At 42.2% G+C, this 24,081-nt stretch overlaps 1 protein-coding gene across 1 annotated transcript in view; it reads left to right on the top strand.

Annotated features, from left to right (window-relative positions):
- The window catches only part of LOC138262462 (ATP-dependent translocase ABCB1-like), a 571,226-nt gene that overhangs the window by 254,524 nt on the left and 292,621 nt on the right, over nt 1-24,081 (top strand). The window contains exon 13 of the mRNA XM_069212358.1: nt 17,633-17,833. Coding sequence (XP_069068459.1) covers nt 17,633-17,833 — 201 coding nt within the window. The remainder of the gene's footprint in view (nt 1-17,632; nt 17,834-24,081) is intronic.

Genomic DNA, 24,081 nt, shown 5'->3' with positions numbered 1-24,081 from the left:
CTAGAAAGAAAAGGCAAACAGACAATACAATTTCATCATCATATAGTTACCCTCCGTAATGGGTCAGCATACAGAGTCTGTCTTTGTCCTCAGGACATCCGTTGATTCGCTATCAGCCAGGAAACACAGCAAAGTTTGGTAAGACCGGGCAAAAGGGAATACCTCCCTCATAAGGAGGAAAAGTATGAATCGGGCAAGGCAAAGTAAGTAAGGATGGTTTGCAAAGTTCAAACAGCAAAGTCTTTGGGCAGAGTAACAAAGTGGCTGGGCAATAGCAAAAGGCACACAATGGCTTGTAATGGCCTATAATGGCTTATAATAGCTGATTTTTCCTCGTGTCCAAGAATTTTACATCGATCTTGTTGTACAGTCCCCTAATTTCCAATTGGGCAAGTTTTGGCGCACCATCATCTCCATCCAATGGTTTACTTGTCGTCTCATTACGATTGTCACCCCATAACAGTTCTCAAGTAGTTTATTGGTTCCTTAGTTTGATGCCTCCAACGGGTAGAATGTCAGGTGAGGAATAAGTGACATTTGTTACTCCAGTCAGTAGTCCCATTGTCTTCCCTAGTCTAAATGACCTTGTACCTGTTGCAAATTACACTGTTGCCCTCCACAAGAATGTCTCCTTGAGCAAGTCGGGTTCTCATGAGAAGATTTACTGCGGTTACACACACATCTCTAACTCCTGGAAAAGTACAGCTCCATGTCCTTCAGCAAGTCAGCACACTGCGCGTTAGAAAAACACATTTAATATGAAACCGGGCAGCTAGGCCCCGACTCATGCTAACTAAGGCCTAGGGATTAATTAGCAAAACCTTAACATATAACTCTTAATACTAGTACAAAATCATACATTAGTACATTAATATTTTATTATTAGTCAGTTTCATTAATCATCGTGTACATTGGTGGCCACTCCCTGTGGGCACATGTCATACACGTGCGTTAACGTTTACATTTTCTATGCGATTTTACTAAGCATTATATTGCAAGCTTCTCCTGATAATTATTAGATTTTAATCACACTCCATCAGTACCCAGGATAACAAATTAGACTCTAATTGTCAATTGTCAGATGCATTTTTCCTTATGTATCCAGCTTACCATTAGCAACTTGACCTGACCTAGATATGTCAGATGGCCTCTGCTGGGGTAAGTCTTGACCCACAAGGGCTGTTCCTAAGGGCCTGGGACTCTTAGCTGTGCGTATCAGCACCTCTCCTATCACTTCTGAAAATCTGGTTTGTAGAAGATTTTTGGACTTCAGTTTCTCTGGAGCCCTGGAATAAAACTTCCCATCTCATCTGCTTGTCACGGTCTGTATGTCTCTCACCGCTGTAGGCTGCAGTACTCGGAAGGATGCCTGTTTTTTTACTGGTTCTGGATTGGCCAAGATAAAGGTGACCCCTTCCAGTAGCCATAGTGCCACTGACTAGAAAAACATCAAGGCAGACCGCACTCTCCAGAAGGAGTTCCAGAGAAAAAAATAGAAGTCAAATCCACGGTGAAAAAATAAGATGAAGCGAGTAGGGTAAAATGTAGACAGGAGCGAGGCTGAGCACCAAGATGAAAGTGTTTGCAACACAAGGAAAGAGGGAACTGCAATACTTATATACAATCAGACAAGAAGTAACAAACCAGAAGAACGCACAACACCAACTTGGATTGGGAAAAGTCACATAGAAATAAATGGGAATAAAAGCCAAGTAGAAAAGGAAAGAAACAATGCATGCTGGGAAAGACAACCACAGACAGAAGAAGACAATATGGCCACCCAAGAAGACAGAAGAAGTGAAGAAAGATGAAAAAAGAAGAAAAGAAAAGGCCCCAATTGAAGGTAAGTGGGAAAAGGAAAATCAGGGAGGCTGTCAGAGGCCACAGCGTGACCCAGAGCCCTTTATGAGACTCCCAGGCCGCACCACGACAGAAAAAGGACCAAAAAACGGACTGCCGTCCTGACTGCGGCCAGCAAAAGGGACCCCGCGGTGGTCTGCGGCATCACATTAAGCTCCCTTTCTGAGGCCCCGGACTTGTCCGGGAAACAAAAGTAACAACTGCAAATCAAGTGGGATGCATGGACTGAAGATGCATCCTCCCAAGAACAGTCACTGATGAGATAACCTTTCCAGTGGATCAAGACCTGCAGATGGTTCCGGAACATGCAGGAATCACAGATCTCCTGTACCTCATATTCAGGATGGTCATCCACAGAAAGAGGAGGAGGACATTGGATTTGGCTATGATAAGGTTCAGAGACAAAAGGCTTGAGTTGCAAGACATGAAAAACTGGATGGACCTTCCAAGTCTGAGGTAAACGAAGTTGAACAGCAACTGGATTTAATAAGTGGAGTACCAAAAAGGTACATAATAGGAGGGTTTGAATTTGTTCTGAGCTAGAGGAAAAGGCAGAAATTTGAAAGAAAGCCATTCTCTGTCTCCAGGCTGGTAAGATGGTGCAGCTCGACGTTGACCGTCAGCTACTCTTTGCATATATTGTTTTGAGGCTAAATGAGTGGTGCGAATCATGTCCTGAATATGGCTGAGTCGCTGAGCAAATGAGGTGACCACAGAAACTGTAGGTAGCTCACTGGGTATTGTCGGAAAGGTCTTGGGATGGAAACGGTAGGTGCCAAAAAAAAGGTTTTGATCCCGTTGCACTATGAACTATGTTGTTATAGGAAAACTCAGCCTAAGAAAGACCCCTTCCAGTAGCGACAGTGCTGCTGACTAGAAAAACGCAAAAGCAGACTGTACCCTCCAGAAGGAGTTCCAGAGGAAAAACCCAAGTAATGGGAAAAAACCTCTACCACAGGAACTCCTGAAAAAGAGGAGAAAAAATGGAGAAAAGGCAAAAATAGAAGTCAAATTTGCAGGGAAAAAATAAGAAGAAGCAAGTGGGGGAAAATGGAGACAGGAGTGAGGATCACCACCAAGAAGTGTTTGCAACGCAAGGAAAGAGGGAACTGTCGTGCTTACGTGCCATCAGACAGGAAGTGACAAACAGGAAGAATGCACAACACCATCTTGGATTGGGAAAAACTAAATAGAAATGAACGGGAAGAAAAGCCAAGTAGAAAAGGAAAGAAACAATGCATGCTGGGAAAGACAACCACGGACATAAAAAGACAATATGGCCACCCTAGAAAAAAGAAGATATGAAGAAAGAAGAAAAAAGAAGAAAAGGACCCAAGTGAAGGTAAGTGGGAAATCAGGGAGGCTGTCAGGGGTCGTGGCGTGACCTAGAGCCCGAAATGAGACTCCAGGGCTGCACCGTAGCAGAAAATGCCAGGGAAGGACCAAAAAAAAGGCTGCTGCGGGTCCAGCGTACCGAAACGCGGACTGCCGGCCCGACTGCAGCCCGCAAAAGGGACACTGCAGTGGTCTATGGCATCACACTACTACATTGCTGGGTGAACAAACAGGTTTCCTCTGCTTGTAACTTCTCCCACAGCAACAAATCCATTTCAGTGGGATTTTGGTGAGGAGGCCTCAGGAGCACTAGACAGACACATCCAACAACCATACCCTGCTAGACGATTCTGAGCTCCTAATAAATGACTAATTCTAAAATTAGAATTCTTGGTGATGAAGGTGCCATAAGTATCCTGATGGCTAGGGGACTTTCCTGGAGGTAAATGCACATTTTTCTGCACAGAGGTTCTCCAGACAAAACCAATAGCTTCACAGGTACCTTGTCCAAATCCTTTGTTATCAATCTCTGAGTTGGGGCAGGTACCAAGTAAGTGAAAAAAGGCTATAGTTATGCCTCTTTTGAAAACAACTTCTGCTGAACCAGGAATACTTGCTAACTATAGGTCCATCTCTGTTCTTCCTTTTCCTGTAAAGATAGTAGAACTCCATGTCAGTAGGGTTGTCTCACAATAGCTGGAATAGCATTCACTACTAGAGGAGACGCAATTTCGGTCTGGGCTTGGCCATGGGACGTAGACAGCCCTCCTGAGTGGGATGGATGAGATGCGCCGCCTGGCTGATATTGATCAGCCTGTGGAAATCATTCTGCTGGATCTATTAGCAGAACCACAACACCCTCATTGCTGAACTAGGGTCATTTAGTGTGGGTGGTACGGTGTTTCATTGGATAGGATCATACCTGCAGGATCACTGCCAGGTAGCGGCTCTGCCTCATTTTTGCTCTGACTTCTTGCTCATCCAGCATGGAGCAGGGATCAGCTTTTAGTCCAGTTCCATTTAATATCTAAATGCCTCTTTTGATTCCCTTGATCAAAGCACATAATATTTCAGTGATTAATTATGTGGGTGACACACAGTTGATACTTTCCTGTAGTAAAATTCAACAGGATGGATTCACCTCTATCCAGAGATGTATTTCTGATTTTGTTAATTGGATGAATGCGAACTCCCTTAAACTGGATGGAGACAAGACAAAGTTTCTCTACTGTTCAGCTTAAAATATTCTGCTGCCAATCCCTCAAAAGCTTTGGCCTATTTCAGTAGAAGGGGAAATGTACCCCGTTCGAAGAGGTACAGAATCTTGGCATCATTTATAATGCCCAGCTCTCTCTGGAGAAACATGTAAATAAGTGGACTACTACAATGCCATCCATTTTGGAGCTCCAGACTTTATATTTGGGAGACTTCAAAGAATGCTGACAGCGGCTGCAAAACTAATGGTCATCTGCTTCCCTCGCTCTTAGGGAGCTTCATTGGCTTTCGTTGGAGCAGAGCATTCAGTTCAAGTCCTTGTGTATTACGTTTAAGGGGCTTCACAGGATGGGTCCCTTGTGGCAGCACAGATTGAAACAGTATGTCCCTAGTAGACATTTGCGATCTACTATGGCTAATTTGGTGCAGGTTTCCAGGATCTACAAAACTCAAAAAGGAGGCAGGGCTTTTCTGTTGCTGCAGCTGAACTGTGAAACAAGGTTCCAGCCTCCTTGAGGCTGCACACAGATCTGCTTGAATTCAGAAAATATTTAAAAACCTGGCTTTTTCCAAAATATTGATGTTGGGGCTTATTGTGGTTCTTTCCACACTGAGTTGGCTGAGCGTCAGTGCCAGGATACCAGAACTGGTCACAGTGTGCTTTACAAATGCTATATATTAATAAGAAGAAGACCCACATTTGGTACTATTTTTACCTAAATCATATACAATTATTGGATATTTGTTGCTTTATTGCATTTTATACAATACATTACTGTTTTCAGGTTTTTTCCTGTTTTAGTACTACTAAATACATTACACATTTTCTCTATGTTAAGCCTTCCTGCTGTGTGCCTTCGCTACCATATTTAATATATAAATTAAATTAAATTACCATATTTAGCTCATATTTAAATTACTGAAACATTTCTCTTAATCTAACAAGATAAAGGCTTTATTATTGTGGTGGGCCTCAATCAATACCAGCTAACACGCCAACAGCTGACATTAGTTTTGTAGCATTATTTGGGGTTTTATTTTGGAATTCATCTATGAAAAAAACTTGTTAAATTTTACATGCATTGTTTTACATCATAAATATGTGATTTAACATTTAGCTACATAGTACAATTCATTTTACTTTTCCAAAAAAAGTGATAATTTTTTTATACCAGTTTTCTTTAACCCCTTCTGTGCCGGGGACGTAATTGTTGCGTCGACCGACACAGTGCTCCTGTGTCCTCGGCCTGGAGCTCGGAGGGAGCACTAGCACTCCCTCCATGGGCTTCCCCTCCCTTCCACCCGACCCCCCCACCCCCCAGTGACATCTGATGACGTCAGCGCGCGATCGTGCGCTGACCTCATCAGAGGCCACTTCCACATTGTGCTGGAAGCTGATCGGAAGAGAAATGCTCAGTATTTCTCTTCCGATCATGTGATCATCATCATGTGATGGGGGCCTAAGAGGCTTCAAGGCTTCTGAAATGCCCACTAGACACCAGAGATTTATTTTACAATTAGAAATTGGCAGAAGGGGAACGACCCCTTGGGCAAGGGCCATCCCCACATGAGCAAGTTTTTTCAAGGCCTTTTCTGCCCCTCTGGGGGTAGATCGGCCTATTGTTATTAGGCTGATATGCCCCCGGGTGGTAGACACCTCTAGGCGCAGGGGAAAATTTGGTAAAACTTTTTCTTGTTTTTTAGAAGTGGGGAGTGACCCCTTAGGCAAGGGTCGCTCCCCTAGGGGGCAAATTATATTTAGGCCATTTCTGCCCCCCTTGGGGGCAAATCAGCCTATTTGTATGAGGCCAATCTGCCCCCATTGGGGGCAGAAACCACTAGACACCAGGGAGTTTTTTTTTAAAGATGAATTCACGCAAGGGGAGCAACCCCTTAGACAAGGGTCGCTCCCTGGGGGGGCAAATTTATTTTAGGCCATTTCTTCCCCCCCAGGGGCAGATCGGCCTATTGTTATTAGGCCGATCTGCCCTCGGGGGAGAGGAAAACTCCTGGTGCCAGGGATCATTTTTTTTGTTTAGTTTTTTCATAGATGGGGAGTGACCCTTTAGGCAAGGGTCGCTACCCTGTGGGGCAAATTGTATTTATACCATTTCTGCCCCCATTGTGGGTAGATCGGCCAATGTTTGTTAACCACTACGCACCGGGGATTATTTTTTTGCACCAATTTCATGCAAGGGGAGCGACCCCTAAGGCAAGGGTCGCTCCCCCGGGGGGGGGGGATTTATTTTAGGCCATTTCTGCCCTCACTGGGGGCAGAAACCTCTAGGCGCCAGGGATCTTTTTTTTTTTTTCTTTTGTTTTAGATGTGGGAGCGACCCTTTAGGCAAGGGTCCCTCCTCTTGGGGACAAATTGTATTTAGACCATTTCTGCAGATCGGCCGATTTTTGTTAGGCCAGTCTGCCCCCAAAAGTGGGGCAGAAACCACTAGGCACCAAGGATTTTATTTTTTTGCACCAATTTCACGCAAGGGGCGCAACCCCCGAGGCAAGGGTCTCTCCCAGGGTGGGGGGGGGGGAGAAATTATTTCAGGCCATTTCTGTTCTCCCTGGGGGCAGAAACCTCTAATGGCCAGGGATCATTTTTTTTTTTTTTTTTTTTTTTTTAGAGGTGGGAGCAACCCCATAGGCAACGGTCGCTCCCCTGGGGGGCAAATTGTATTTAGACTATTTCTGCAGATCGGCTGATTTTTGGGATTTTTTTTTGCACCAATTTCACGCAAGGGGAGAGACCCCTTAGGCAAGGGTTGCTCCCCGGGGGGGATTTTTTTTAGCCCATTTCTGCCCCCCCGGGGGCAGATCGGCCTATTGGCATTAGGCCGATCTGCCCTCGGGGGGGCAGAAACCTCTAGGCGACAAGGATCATTTATTTTGTTTTAGTTTTTTTGTTTTGTTTGTTAGAGGTGGGGAGTGACCCCTCAGGCAAGGGTCGCTCCCCTGGGGGGCATATTGTTTTGTTAGGCCAATCTGCCTCCAAGAGGAGCAGAAACCACTAGGCACCGGGGATTATTTTTTTTTGCACCAATTTCACATAAGGGGAGTGACCCCTTAGGCAAGGGTCGCTCCCCTGGGGGGGGGGGAATTTATTTTAGGCCATTTCTGCTCCCCTAGGGGGCAGATCCGTTTATTTCCATTAGGCTGATCTTCCTCCAAGGGGGGGCAGAAACCACTAGGCACCGGGGATTTTTTTTTCCGCCAATTTCACGAAAGGGGAGCGACCGCTTAGGCAGGGGTCGCTTCCCTGGTGGGGCAAATTTGTTTTAGGCCATTTCTGATCCCCTTTGGGATAGATCAGCATATTTCTATTAGTCTGATCTGCCCCTGGAGGGGGGTGCAGAAACCACTCAGGCACCAGGGAGTGTTGTGTGTGTGTTTTCTTTAGGGGGCAGCCCTTTGGATAAGGGTTGCCCCCCATGGGGGCACATTACTGTTGGCCATAAATGCCCCCCTTGGGGGCAGATTGGCCTATTTTTGGAAGGCCCATCTGCCCCCAAGGGGGAGGCAGAACGTCCACTAGAGACCAGGGAAGTTTTTTTTTTCAAAATAAAAGGGGAGGGGTATGGCCATACCCCCACCCCAAATAAATGGGGCCAAAGATGTTCTGCCCACCAGTGGGTAGATGGGGCAATTACCCTTGATCCACACCCCAGGGGGCAGGAAATCTACTAGATGCCAGGGAGTTAAAAAAATATACATATATTGGGGTGGTGGCTGCCAACCAGTATGGGCCTGGTTATGCCCCCACCCAACTGAAGGGGGTAACAGTCTTTCAGCCTGCGCTGCACACTAAAACATCTTATCTCACAGCAAGCAAGAGGACATTTGATTATTTTGGGTTTCGGTTTTCTATTTGGGCCATAAGAGCTTGGCTAACTCTCAAAATCGTCCCACTTGGAATGGTGAGGGCTGCACTTTATGGACTCTGGGACGCAGTCATGTAGAAAAATCCACAAGACCTAGACACATCTGAAAACTAAACATTTGGGTGATTCCAGGGTGGTGTGTTTCACATGCACCCCACAGCAGTTTCTTACCCACAATGCCCTGCAAACCTCCAACTTTTCTGGAAATCACAAATTTTTCCCACATTTGTGTGATGGAACCTTCCAGAATCTGCAGGAATCCACACAATTCTTTCCAACCAGCTTTGTCTCATCTATACCGATAAAAATTCTGCTGCACTTGTAAGCCTAATTTTCTTTTTTTCAAACTGCCCTCTTGGACCTGCTTTGGTTCCCCCTCAGTTTCACATGTTTTTGGCTCTTCCTTGTCACAAGCACTTGGCCCACCTACACAAATGAGGTATCATTTTTACCGGGCGACTTGGGGGAACACAGAATAGCAAGACAAGTGTTATTGCCTCTTGTCTCGCGCTACATTTTGTCCTTCCAAATGTAAGACAGTGTGTAAAAAAACGTCTATTAAAGAAATACCCTGCAATTCACATGCTAGTATGGGCACCCCGGAATTCAGTGATGTGCAAATAACCACTGCTTCTCAACACCTTATCTTGTGGCCATTCCTGAAATACAAAGGTTTTCTTGATACCTATTTTTCACTTTTTATATTTCAGCAAATTAATTGCTGTATACCCGGTATAAAATGAAAACCCATTGCTAGGTGCAGCTAATTTATTGGCTCTGGGTACCCAGGGTTCTTGATGAACCTACAAGCCGTATATATCCCCGCAAACAGAAGCGTCCAGCAGACGTAACGGTATATTGCTCTAAAAAATCTGACATCACAGGAAAAAGTTACAGAGTAAAACGTGGAGAAAAATGGCTGTTTTCCACCTCAATTTCAATATTCTTTTAATTCAGCTGTCATTTTCTGTAGGAAACACTTGTAGGATCTACACAAATGACCCCTTGCTGAATTCAGAATTTTGTCTAATTTTCATAAATGTTTCGCTTTCTGGGATTCAGCATTGGTTTCTCACCCATTTCTGTCACTAACTGGAAAATAGTAAAAATGGGGTATGTCCCAGTAAAATGTCAAAATAGTGTGGAAAAATGGGGTTTTCTAATTCACGTCTGCCTGTTCCTGAAAGCTGGGTGATTTTAACACCGCAAACCATTTTTTGATGCCATGCTCAGGAAAAAAAAACACAAGCCTTCTTCTGCAGCCCTTTTTCCCATTTTTTTTTTCAATGAATTTTTCACTGTATTTTGGCTAATTTCTTGGTCTCCTTCGGGCGAACCCACAAAGTCTGGATACCTCTAGAATCCCTAGGATGTTGGAAAAAAAAGGACGCAAATTTGGCATGGGTAGCTTATGTGGAGAAAAAGTTATGAGGGCCTAAGCACAAACTGCCCCAAATAGCCAAAAAAAAGGCTCGGCACAGGAGAGGAAAAGGCCTGGCAGCGAAGGGGTTAAAGAATAATAATATTTTTCTGCACTGGTCTTATAAATGTTAGCATTACAGTTTTCTTATTAAATGTAGGTTTATTTAAAGGACTACATCAGAAGTATCATAATAGACATGTTTGTTATTGAGAAATGTGGAATCTTAAGTTACAGTAGGCATAAAGTAATGAGTAATGCATTTCTATATTTAAGGGTAGCTTTGCAAAAATATTGCACTAGGAGAGAAAGCAGCAGAGAGCTACAGTTACTAAATATGGGCAGCTACTGCTACTGCTCTCGTACCATGCACTGGTGCAACAGACTGCCTAGCACCACACATGCACCTTTGTACTGTAGTATACCAGGTTATTTTGTAATGCTAAACCAGGACTGACAATATATTTAGATCTAACTTTGCATAAAAAGCCATGGGCGGTAGCATAGTAGCACCAATGCCTCCCCCCGCTGAACTTAAAGTAGTTCAAAGCCAGGCAAATTGATATTTGAACTAATTTAAGACAACTTCCCTGCACAAAAAAATAGTTTGCTCTGGAAAGTAAATACCTTCTTAACACTTTGCACTTTCTGTAACCTTGTGATACTGCAAAGGGTTGCTAAAAATACCGCTTCATATTGAGGAGTTTTTACAATAGTATTTGAAGTCTACATTTCTGATATGGGATGGCATGGCTTTACATATTTTATGTGCAAGTTCTGAGAAAGATTTCAGACACAATGGGGCATATATATACTTGTTGGTGCCAAACAGCACTAACACAGTTTTGCACCAAAATGTTTTGCACCGTCTTGCACCATTTCAGAGCACCAGCCGGGCACCATATTTATGGAATGGTGCAAGCTGACACAAAGGGTAGGCTAGCATAAAATAAAATGACATTAGCTGGGTGGGGCTAGTGGTATTTGCACCAAAAAAATTATGGTAGGCAGGCTAGAGTAAACAAATGATTCTGGCCAGTCTAGCCTCATTTTCTGACACAAAACCATCCATACCACATGACTCCTGGCTTACAAAAGACAGGAGTCATGCCCACCACCTCAATGGTCAGCACAGGGGACAAGGGTTCCCTGGGTATGGCCATTACACCCAGTGCTATGTGGGGGGGGGGTGCATTTCAGGGCCCCAATGGCACTTAAAAAAAAAAACTTACCTGTACGTACCTATACTCACCTGGGATGGGGTCCTCCATCCTCCGCTGTCCCTCTGGTCTGGGTGAGGGTGTCCCTGGGGCCTGGGCAGGGCACCTGTGGGAGTATTCCATGGTGTTCCACAGGTCCCCTAACGCCTGCCCTGACCCAGGCATTTCATAATGGTTTGCACCATTATTTGACCCCTCCTCCCCCCGTGCCTGATTTTAGCACGGGGATACATATGGCACTAAGACCATAGCACGGGAATGTCTACCTTGCATCTCATTAATGCAAGGTAGGTTTCCACGTCCAAAAAATGACTTTAACTCCATAAGTTTGGCGCTAGATGGGTCTAGCGCCAAAGTATAAATATGAATTTGTTTTGCACCGAATTTGTGTGAAAAAATTACATAAATTCGATTCAAAACAAGTGTAAATATGCCCCTATGAGTGATAAGAATGAATTTGTTTCTGGAAGTGTCTGCTTACAAGTTGTGGGGGGCAATGTCCTAATGTGGGTTTCCTCCTGCACAAATAATTGGTGGCTGGTGTTCCGGCACCAAGATATCCTCAGTTCAGGAACACAGGATTTCATCACCCAGAATATGCAGCTGGTCAAATACAATCGGCAAGGGCTGAATTGCACCTATTCTCCATTCCTCCCTCTAACACTGATTGAGGGAGCATGTAATGGTCTATGACTGTTAAAGTAACATACTCCCCAGTCCTCTCCTCTCCCCAACATTTTCTCCCTTCCTCTATAGAAGTCTTTGCAGATATTTATCACATGTTCAGAGCAAGTGGTAAATATCTCCATTAAATCCCCAGGACTTGGTTACACTGTAAGATATTTCACTTGGAATATCCAAGTCCACAGTTTTGCCCATTTTGATGAATTAATCATAACTAACGGATTTTTATGTGAAGATTCTGTTCATCACCCGTGATTCCAGTAACCTTGTATCTCCTTATAGAATTCTTCACAACTCATAATCAGGACATAAGTTCCCTTGACCCTCCCAAGATCTTGAGTTTATTTCTTAGTCATTTCAGGCTGTTAAAAGAAAGTGCTTTGTAAGACATGCACACTGTTCTGAGTTAGAATCTGGCATCAATCAGTAGCCAATTTTAGCTTAACAAGACAGGAATAGTGTGGCTGTTTTTTACAATATTAGGAAGTTGAGCTGTGGCATTGTAAAAAATTGAATAGATTTGAGTGGGCTGAGGTGTTTTGTTAGAAGAGTAGTATAGTAGTCACAAACTTTGTCTAAAAGGGAGATTACTAGGGTTTTCACAACTAATGTAAGAAACTAATGCAAGAGGCTGTGTTTGAGCATGTTTATTTGATAGGTCACATTTTGGCCAATTTCTATGACCTGTATTTTTTTAAAGCTTCAATCAATGAGACAAGTAATTTTGCTGGGGATTGAACAGATTTAGGTGGGCTGAGGTGTTTTGTTGGAAGAGTAGTATAATAGTCACAACCTTCATCTAAAAGAGAGATTAATAGGGCCTTCACTGCTATTTTAAGATATTGGAAGATGGTGTGTTTGAGAATGTTCCTTTCATAGGTCAAATCTTGCCAACTTTTTATGGCCGTATTTTTTAAAGCTCAATCAAGAAAGAAGGCAAGCGATTTTGCTGGGGTAGCCATTTTGAATGTGATAGTTGCTGCCTACAGTGATTTTGCATCAGGGTTAGCAAGGGTTTTGTTTTGGCTAGGATTTAAAAGAAAAAAATCAGTCTTTGCTTTCTTTAATTTAGAAGTCATTGCTTCATCCATTATTGTATGTACACAAGTTGATATTTTAGAATTTTGATGAAATCATGAGAATTAAATGTTAGATATACCTTCAAACTGGTGGACACTTAAGTTGAGGTAAAACGTTAGGGGTCTAGATGTACTAAAAATTAGTTGCAAAAGATTGATTTTAATTTTCAACCAGTATTTTTGCAACCTATGTAGATTTTGCAAACTGACCTATGAACCGTCCGGAGCACTACATGGTTTCCAAAATACCAGATTGCAATGGGCCGCAATTCGCCCAACCTTATGAATTTTAATGAGGCATGGTACAAATTGAGGCCTACTGTGGATCACTGCCATCGCAGGGATGGTGGCTTGCTGGGGTCTGTAGGCCACCATTTTTGGGATTCATTTTAGAAAAAATCCATAATTTATTTTAAATGCAGCCCATTTCCCTCTAACAGAACTTGGGTGCATTAAAAAACTTGAAAGTAACTTATCATTACATTTCCATAGTCTGTAAAATGTTGCTTTTTGCAACCAGGTTTTGGTTGACAAATGTTACTACAATCCATTCCAAATCACTATTTGGAAGGGTTGCCTAAACATACAGCTTCCAAATATTGATTCTGTTTGTAGTCACACACCCAAATTGTGATTCAATAAAGTGCTACAGAATCACAAATTGGGTTTGGTACATACAAAAAGGCAATTTTGCAGTCACAAATGGTCCAATTTTGCAAATCGACTTTTTTGTGCTTCTGGGTTTAGATGTGGAATTGGTTCAACGTAAAGCATAAAGAGTATGGATGTAGATATACAAGGAATTAAATATGTATATGTGTATTTATCTTTGTGAGTCTGGCTATTTGTTTCTAAAACTACTCTAATAAGTTTATTCCTGTTTCTCTGGATGATATTTACTAAAATATGTTCTGAAATGCTGACAAGGATTTCAGAGTGTTCTAACCATTTTCTTCAGACAAGATTTGAGATTTGGAGATTTTGACTAGCAATACTGAGATGGATGGCTCTCATAATGGTTTCATGGTTTCATGTTGTATTGACTAAGAGTTTGGCTAAGAGGAGTGGTGTGGAGCTAACGGGTCTCAAGATGTTGTTGGAAGAGGAAAATTGTGTTGTTTAGAGTAAGCTAGGGAGGTGAGGAGATTTGTAAGTGCATTTACATAGGAGGTGCAGTAATCTGCAAAGTAATATGATATTACGCATTTCAACCTTGAAATGCAGAATTTGTGCACCTTGACACATTTCAATTTTGAAATCCATGGTGTGTGCTCCTTGACTTAAAGAGATTTGAAGATTTCAGCAGGAGTGATAGAGCATGAAAAATATTTTTGTGTGTGATGGCTATTCTGCTTCAATGTTTGTTTTCATGGTCCTATTGGTAAGTAATTTGCTGGCAAAGGATTGCCAAAAAGAGGTCAGAATGAGTGAAAAACACACACACCTAAGTCAAGTTTTTGGTCTAAAAAAGGAAACAGAAAAGGAAACAGAAAAAATGTAGCTGTAGACCTGTAGTTTAGGAGAGCACACACTGTAAGTTGTGTTGAGTTCAGTTTTCAAGGTGGAAAACTGCAAAAAATATGTATTGGAACAAGGCCATGATATAGAACTCAGTTCCCACATACTTTGGTCAGTCTAGGGGCAGTGGATAATAGAAACTTGATGTGTCTCTGTTTGTAAGGGGAATGGTTTGATATATGTTTATTGTTAAGAAAGGGTGGAAACTGATAGTTGAGCACAAGCGACAATTCCAGGGATGATGAGTCCAAATCAGCTGGTAAAACTTCTGCTCAGCCAATCAGGTTGAAGGAAGTCTCATATATATCAATTCGTTTGCTGTTGTGCGTAGTATATAAAATTACATTTTGCTCTGTTTCTGTACAGTTCTAGTATTCACACAGATCTTCAAACAAACACTGTTGGTTTAGTGTTCTTAAACACATGCATGTTTTTTCCAGAAATATAACAAACACTGGGGTGCTCATTATGACTCTGGCGGCCCAGGATCCACCGCAGTGGAAGTGGTGGTTCCACCGCCGCAGTACCGGTGGTGAAGACTTCCATATCACGAGGAAGGAGGTGTGGCCGACTAAAAACAGCCACATCACCGCCAGTCATGCAAGTGCGGGCTGACTGCCATGGCTGACGGGTGCCTCCTCTGGGCCGGCGGCATTCTACACACCGCTGACCGTATTACAAGGGTGCATACTGCCAGGGTTTTCACTGTGGTGACCCTGCCATGAAAACCCTGATGGTAATGCATCCGATGATAAATAAACTCATTCCTGTCGGACTCAACAGCACCCCCACACCTACACACACCCATTCAGACACATGCCTGCATACACACATATGCACACACCACAAACATACACATCTCACCAACACTCCCCCCTATTACAGTTGTCCTACCTACCTGTCAGGAACATACAGCAGCCCACATTGTGGAGGTCATCAGGTAGGGGGCGGTTGATGGTGGTGATGACCGTCGCATACCAGACTGTCACAGCCAGTGTTTGTTGTCATAGGCCCCAGTCCCCCATTGGCAGCAATGGTATCCCATTAGTTGGTGCACGGTGGTGCAACCTACCAATGGTTCACCGCTGTGCAGAGACCGCCATTCCTCAATTGTGGCTTGTAATATGGCAGGTGGAGTCTTGACATCATGGTGGGGCTGGTGGTAGGACCGCCTCTCTCCCGCCCTCAGTCAGCCTGGCGGTGTTTGGAATTCAACCGTATTTCGGCTGTCTCCAGTGTGTGACTCGTAATGCGGCATCGTTGTCAGTATTTCGGTGGCCGCCAGAGTGGTCATGCCGAAATACTGCCAAACTCGTAATGCAGGCCGGAGTGTGAGAAAACTGGGCTTATTGCAGAAGCCCTCCAACTTTCTGCCCCCAATTGTAGCTAAGGCTAATGTTTTGTGACTGTGTCCTGAGTAATGCTAACCAGTCTCAGGGCCAGTGCTCTGTTGTAAATAGTATATGCAAATTAGGCCTACTTATAATTGGCTCTGACAACCTACCTATAAGTCCCTAGTCGACAGTAGGGCATGTAGGTATAGAGACCGCAGTATAGTAGTGCACTCATAAGTGCACTGCTGTGGTGCACAATGCCATTTTAAAGGCAGGCCTGCCTTTCTGACTGTTCTTAAGTTAAAGTTAACCCCAAATATGACTTTGGAATTAAAAGTACTTCTAAAGCCCTAAACCACCTTATTTGAACATATGTCACCCCTTAGGTCTGCCCTAAGTGCCCCAAGGGTTGGATGCAGTGTAAATATAAGCAGGGACTTTATAAAATACGTTTTGTAAGCCCTGGCAGGGGTAAAAACAGTCAAAATAATTTTCCCTATAATAGTACATTACCTTCTTAGGCTAACATTGTGAGACTTTATTTAAAATTAATAAAGTGTCATTTCCACTAGAAAAGAGCTAAATCTGTCATGTTTGACAATCAAATAAAAGTTAGAATGAATCCGACAGCTTGCCAAGGTTAACTTTAGTATAAATAAAACAGAGAAATAGTTTTAGAACTCTTTCTCAAAGTTACCAAAATCAGCTCTGTAGTACCCTTTCATGGCTGGTCCTCTGGCAGCCTAAGTCAAGCCGCCTTAATGAGTTATGAAGCAGCCTGGGCTGAAACAAAGAAGCGTATGTTGGGAGGAGTGCTGCTGCTACAACAGATGGCAGAGCAGGATGGGGTAGATTGGCTAAACTGATTTTCAAAGGAAGGAAAGTCACCTGGGACCGAAACAGGACGTCCAGCATTTCCCTTTTCCCCAGCCAGATGGGAGCCCCAATAATTAGATTAGGAGAGGGGCTGGAAGGGGTGTGTTAGGGACACTTGGCCACACCAGTGGGTGGGTTCTGCCAGATTTAACCTTCAAGGAGAGATTTCCTCCATGATGGATTTTTAAAGATGTTGCTTTATGGGACTGATTTATGTCACACTTCAAAGGAAGTGGTCACCCCAGAGAGTGGCACCCTGTGCCCCACTGGTCAGTGGCTCACCCCCACTTACTAACCCAGGAACAAGTATAAATATGGCAATTCAGATCCATTTCTTAAACTGGTTATCTTAAAATATCTGATGGAAATTATGGTTTGAATTATCTTTTGCCACCATGCTCTGTGATGTGGTGGATTTGAAGGGCATATTAACACTGTACAGCAATACGTGGCTTTGGAAACATGTATACTGCATGTGAGACATTGGACCTCACTGACATCAGTTTTCAAGTTCCCAGAAGCTGGTTCCACCCTTCTAAAATGATTTTCTCATATGGATGCTCCATGAAAGTTAATTTCCTCCTGTGAGTTAGAAGTTGGCATTCCAAGACTGGAATGCACTGGAAGTTTGTGAACATCCAGAAATATTCACAGAGGTGAATATTCACCAAACTGTTTCCAATAGCATTCCACTGTGAAAAGGGTTGAATAATTACTCCTGTGAAGGTAAGGAGTAAGTCTCAGGATGAGAAATAGAGAGAGCCCCCACTGAAAATTGGTGGGGCTGTAGGAAAAAAACATCCCTCCATAGAGCAACATATATTATTCCCAAAACAAAGCTACCATGCACATTTGAACTCTCCTCTCTCTTTTTTTCTCATAAAAAATATACATGTGTACATTTTAGTCTAAGAATGAAGAATTCTCAAAAATAAACTCTAGAAATATGCCTAAAGTGATGCAACACATTCAAGCTTATATAAGTAAAAAATGAAATTATCAAACAGTTGGAAAACAGCACCCACACACTGTTGTAAAGTGGGGTTACAGAGTTATGGCTGCTTTCCAGAATGACTCCTACCTTTTTGAGGCCTGTATCTGAGAAGACTCATTTGACTCATTTAACATACTTTCCATCAGTATATCAGCACAAATGTAGTTAAAATGGTAAACTTCTATGATCTATATAATCAATTAAATATTTTTCTAGAGTCAAAAGAAAGACAGCGATGAAGAGGAAGTTGAGACAGAAGACGAAACAGATGACGAATTAGGAACCTTTGATGACAGTATTGTAAAAGAAAAAGGTGAAAGAAGAAAAAGTATAATGAGCACATTCAGCAAACTCTCAAGAAGAAAGTCATCTATCAAGAAAATGAGATCGAAGAAAAAAAGGAACAATAATCCAGAGGTGAGCTTTTCAGGGTAAAATACTTAGGCCCATGTTCATACTTTTTTTGCGCCTCATTTGCGTAATTGTTTTACGCAAAAGCAGCGCAAACTTACAAAATACAATTATATTTAGTAAGTTTGCGCCACTTTTGCATAAAAAAATGATGCAAATGCTGCGCCCAAAAAGTATAAATATGGGCCTTGATATTTCAACTCAAGGTGAGACTGTCGAAACTATTTCACACCTAAGCAGCCTCTACCCAATCACCAGAGTCAAGGATTGTTGAACAAGTTCCAAGTACTATATAACATGGTATTTTTCTCATGGATGTAATTTAAGCGATGCAGGGGTCCTTGCTGTGATCCCTCGCCTTCATCTTGCAATCCCTGGCACTGCCATTGTGACACCTAGCCCAAAAACAGAATCTACATTTGTCACAGAGGAACGTTGGTTATATTCAGCTACTCAAACTGGGAACCACATATGTAAACTAAGTAAATTCAGCAGAGTAATCCACACTTATGAATCAAAGAAACCATGAAATAAAAACACACACTGTTAAACAACTCATGTTTTGTTTTTGTGAATACCTGAAAATTCTGTTTGAAGGTGTTACTGCTTTTCACTAATAAACGCAAAGGATGGATAGGCAAGATCTGGCAAGTGAATCCCATAGGAGGGGGAATTGTGTACAAATAAAAAAAAAAAACCTTCACAGGACAAAATTCAAAGTCAAATTCATGACGGTTTAGTCAAAATTGCAGAGTTATAACAGGAGTCAAAAAGTAGGAAGATTGAAATCAGCATTAACAATGCATAAAATTAAATCAATTGTAAAACAATGTATCCTATCCCTAAATATAGGTAAAAATAAAACTATCATAATCTACTCAGGTCATAAGTCTAAGGAGAGTACATCAGCTAGAGAGTCAACAAGAATTCTGCTTCTGAGATAGGAGCCTAGGGTCAAAATATAAATCAGCAGTCTAACATGGAGAATGCACAGTTCAGAATGGCAAAGAAAGTCTAATTATGAAGTCATATAGTCTGACATTAAGGCCCTGATTTATACTTTTTGGTGCAAAACTGCACTATTGCAGTTTTGCACCAAAAGGTTTAGCACCGGCTTGCACCATTTCTGTGTACCAACCAGGCACCATTTTTATGGAATGGTGCAAGCTGGTGCAAAGGGTGGGCTAGCATAAAAAATGAGGACAGAAGTAGGGTGGGGCTGGCGCTATGGAAGAAGGGGGTTTTGCACCAAAAAAATGACATTAGGAAGGTTAGAGTAAATAAAATTACTCTAACCTGCCTAAAGTCATTCTCTGATGCAAAACCATCCATACCACAGGACTCCTGTCTTAGAAAAGACAGGAATAATGCCCACCACCCTAATGGCCAGCACAGGGTACCAGGGTTCCCTGAGCATGGCCATTGCACCCAGTGCCAAGTAGGGGGTCCCATTTCAGGACCCCTATGGCACTTTAAAAAATAAAATACAATACTTACCTGTAATTACCTGGGATGGGGCCCCCCATCCTCTGCAGTCCCTATGGTGTATGGGGGGGTGTCCCTGGGGCATAGGGAAGGCACCTGTGGGCTTATTCCATGGTGTTCAACTATGGAAGTAGGTCTACAGGTGCCCTAATGCCTGCCCTGACCCAGGCAGTAAAAAATGGGGAAAAGCAAGCTTTGCCCCATTTTTTGACCCCTCCTCCCTCCTTTGGACCATTTTTGCACAGCAGTGTAAATATGGCGTTATGGCCATAGAGTCATTTTTTGCATGGGAACGCCTACCTTGAATCTCATTAAGGCAAGGTAGGTTTCCACTTCCCAAAAATTACTTTAACTCCATAACTTTGGCGCTGGATGGGTCTAGCGCCAAATTATAAATATGAAGTTAGTTTTGCACAGAATTAGAGTTTTAAAAAAATGACGCTAATTCAGTGCAAACAGAGTATAAATATGCCCCTAAGAATGCTCAGTATGAAAGCAAGGAAATGTCTAAATATAAAGCTAGAGAACAATTTGACATAGACATAACTTAGAAGATAAGGAAATGTCCCCCATAAATCCAAGAAAAGGCACAGTTTGTAGTGTCAGAGAAGTTAAAAACAGCACACTTGAATGGCATATAGTACATAACACAAACCAATCAAGATTGCCAAAATTATGCTATGTAAAATAAATGCCTTTAGGAAATGCCTGCATCATGAATACAGGTTAAACACTGTTTACCCTACGAACAAGGTAAATGACTTTGCACTATTGAAAAAAAAAACATTAAATTATTTGAAGTACAGTTGTGACTTGAGCCACAGCAGGACTTGAATATTACAGCATGCAAGAACATGTTTTCCTCCTAAGGCACCCTTGTAAACGCATTTTATTCAGTACAAGAAAACAACATCATAAAATGAGTAACAATTTGTCTTTTTTATGAAAAGAAAAAAACCGAGAAGCAAGAAATGCATGTAGGAAAAGTGTTCATGCAATGTTTAAAATTGAAAAGCACATTTTCTTCAGTAACTTTCAAATGGATGTCAGTGCAAGCAGACTGCGGTCCAGTAAATTACATTTGCAGCCTATTTATTTTAACTTGAACACATATAAATAAACATATTTTTCTAAGTATTAAAAATGCTTGGTCAAAGGAAACATTGAGATCAGTGCTTAGAAAGAGTGAAAGTGTCTTTCAAATGGTCATAAATCAAAACACTTTAGCAAGAATAAGGAATACTGTAAACCACTAAAATAATATTTATTGATTATTTTTTTTAATCTTTTTTAATGATGTACCAATATATTGTCAATTTTTGGTGTAAACTAGGGGAACTATTATTCCGTGATCTTTTGTGGTAGTCATAGTTTTGGTTCCTAGTTTTCTCTGTTCTGTATCAATATATCCTCCACTTTAAACAAAAATAAAGTGTAATATTTTCCTTGCATTTCATGTCAACTCCTAATTAAAGTACAGATGGTATCTGAAATTTGTTTTCTTAACTTCTATGTCAATATATTATTTGTGTGCATGTTATGGGGTTCTTAACATCAAAGTTAAAGGTAATATCATATCACTTTCTATGATGTTATTGAGGTTAAACAATGTGTCAGCGTACTTGAGCTACTGCTGGCATGTTCGTAAAACAACATCCATGATTTTGCTATTCTCGACTCCTAATATTGCTTCAATTATTACTGATGGTAGGCCAAGTCGATTCCTCCTGTTGATAGCAACACAGCCAGTTTTGGATTCTTGAATTTCTCTTTAGTCTACCCTGTCCAGACCTGCTCTAAAATATTTCGTGCTAGCTCTACGTACTATTAAAATGTGATATTAAGATGTCAATGCCTATCCTTAAAATAGGGAGGGTGTGGTAAGCATGATTTGTCAAAATTGCCTCTGAAGTTCTGAAAAGCAAGTGCACCTTTCTATAGAATAAATGCATTTGAATCACGACAATAAACATCGTCCCTATTCTTAGTATGTAGTTGTGTATCTTTGGACAAATTAGCAAGCAGAACATCTTCGGATCTTTTATATTGTCTAATTTCAAAGTGATGAACGGCTGATTGAAAGCCACAAATATCTAATACCATAGCCTTTAATGCACTGTAGGACAATGCTTTCATTTATGACCAATGTATTCGCGAAATAATGAATGCAATTTTCAAATAGTGATCAAACAAAAACAATTGATTTAGAAGGAAACATCCCCAGGAATGTATTTCAAGGAGAATGTGGGGTACATTGGTCGAACTGCACAAACGTTGCAGGCATGTGATCTGTGCAGGCACAATTCTGTCCTGTTTGGGTAGTCAACGTCTAGGTCTTTGTCATTGTTTTGACACTGCATAATTAAAGAGTAAGTAACGAAGGGGTGGATGGCAGACAAGGCTGCTAAACGCTTGCTGATTCACCATACCATTTCTCATGAGCCCTGTCCCTCAGCAGTATGACAACGCCTAGTGAAGCAACACACTGGTAGTTGGTGTCTTGCGAAAAAGTGTCTGCCTGTGTGAACAAAGCTCACTGAGGATCTAATTCAATGCACTGTTGTTCCTGAAGTGCTCACGCTCTGGGGATGGGTCCCTCCCACACAACCTTGCTCAAAAATCCTTACTGTGTATGACTAGGAGTGACCTGTCTAAGTAGCTGAAAATATGACTCAGTGTGAATGAGAAAGGCAGTACAGTCTACCGCTCTGTCTGTTTAGTGTGTTGCTCAAAAATCCTTACTGTGTATGACTAGGAGTGACCTGTCTAAGTAGCTGAAAATATGACTCAGTGTGAATGAGAAAGGCAGTACAGTCTACCGCTTTGTCTGTTTAGTGTGCTCCTGGCTGCTGCTGAATATCCAATTGATGTCCAGCTTATGCCCAGCTGAGCCTGGTGCAGGGTAGCATTTTATAGCACTTCTCCCCTTGGATCCACAGCAGATATGTCCAGCTTTTCTTCGCAATCTGACACAACCGGTTGGCACTTGTGAGACTTTGCTGACAGATCTATTGCAATCCCATTTATGTGGCAAACCGCCTCTTGCTTGTAGAAGGCCATAGAGGTACAGCAACTGTGTTATCCTGTCCGGGGTATTGTGACATGCCCAGAAAATGAGAGGAATCAAGTAAAGAGGGAGTAGGGGCAGGCGTAAAGCCAGTGGACATTTCTCTGCTGAACCTAAACCAGACAAACCTGTTGAAATACATGCGAGCTTGTCATCAGAAGTTAAGGACGGGGAGCCCAAAAGCACAAACCTAAAAACAGGGCAAGTTGGTAAGTACAGCACCCAGCAAACTCAGGATTGTTGCTGGTGTAGGCCAAGACCCACCATATTCCTGTTAACCACATTGATCATCTCATGGCCCAGGAGTTGCAGAGGCAGGTGTCACAGGAGCTACAGGAGCCAAAGGAGTCACAGACACATCCATAGTCACAGTTACAGATACAGTCTCAGTCACAGTCTCTGACAGGGACAAAAGGCAATGGCCTGGAGGGGTCAAGTCATAGGACTTGCCTCTCATCAGGAGACGGAAGGAAAAAACGTACATCTCCCCCAGCACAGAACGAATGATTAAGTTTAGAAAACTAAAAATAAAGCACAGGTGGGACTGGCAGACGTGCAAGTAGATGAAGATGTAGAAATCTGCAAAACCCACAGATCTATATTGCAGCTATCTTCATAGTACTTGTGGTTTGGCCCACAGTTTTTCATACAGCCAAGCTGACCTTGTAGTCCCCCACAGATCTCCACCCATTTCTCCCTTAAAGAGCTGGAGGTCTTAAATGGGTGTTGGAAAATTGATTATTGGTAAGGGCAGATAAGTACCGACACTTAGCAATAGGCCACTAACCTCCACTTAGGTCCAGTTAGGTCTTAATAAATTAATCCCAGCTCAACCCTTGGTAGCCGGGCAACGAGCGACAAGGCTTAACTTTCGAGAAAAATGTGTAAAGCATTTAAAAATCACAACTTAGGTCCAGTTAGGTCTTAATAAATTAATCCCAGCTCAACCCTTGGTAGCTGGGCAACGTGAAACAAGGCTTAACTTACAAGAAAAATGTGTAAAGCATTTAAAAATCACAAAACACAAAAAAATCCAACACCAATTTATACAAATAGATTATATTGTTATGTTTATAATGACACCAAAATGATTACAATTGGATCGGGAGTACCGGAGATATGAATTTTTAAAGGATTCATGTTTTCTATAGCATACAAGCAAGTATCGCTTAACAGGTTTAAAAAGGTCACGTTGGAAAGGGAAAAAGTCCAGAGTTCAGGCCTCCCACTAGGTAGCACTGTCACATTTACTTTTAGAAGTGTTTCTGGATTCAGTAAAGTGGTCCACAGCACCAGCCAAGGGTTCAAAGGCTCTGGTTTGCCTCGTGGAGTCTGGGGCTGCAACTCCCACAATGCACCTCTTCAACATGTGGAGTTGCACCAAACTTCTCCAAACTTCTGGATCTTCTTCAAAGGTCCTATTTGGGTCCTTAAAGTGTCCACAACTTTGATCTAAGGTTCCAGAAGCTTTGAGTTGTTCCTTGGGAGTTGGGACTACAACTAGGGCTGAATGCCATGCAACTATAGGCAGGGACCTTATAAAATAGTTTTATACGCTCTGGTGAGGTAAAGCAGCCAAATCTGTTTTCCCCTCACTGCAGTGACCGGCCTCCATAGGCTAGAATGGGGAGACTTTATTTTAATTGATAAAGTACCCTGAATCCCAAACATTTAGGAGATAAATGGGAGCAAAGCTGGGGGT

The sequence above is a fragment of the Pleurodeles waltl genome, chromosome 10 (genome assembly GCF_031143425.1).
Source record: "Pleurodeles waltl isolate 20211129_DDA chromosome 10, aPleWal1.hap1.20221129, whole genome shotgun sequence".
Lineage (NCBI taxonomy): Eukaryota > Metazoa > Chordata > Amphibia > Caudata > Salamandridae > Pleurodeles > Pleurodeles waltl.
This window is presented reverse-complemented; position numbering and strand designations above follow the sequence as displayed.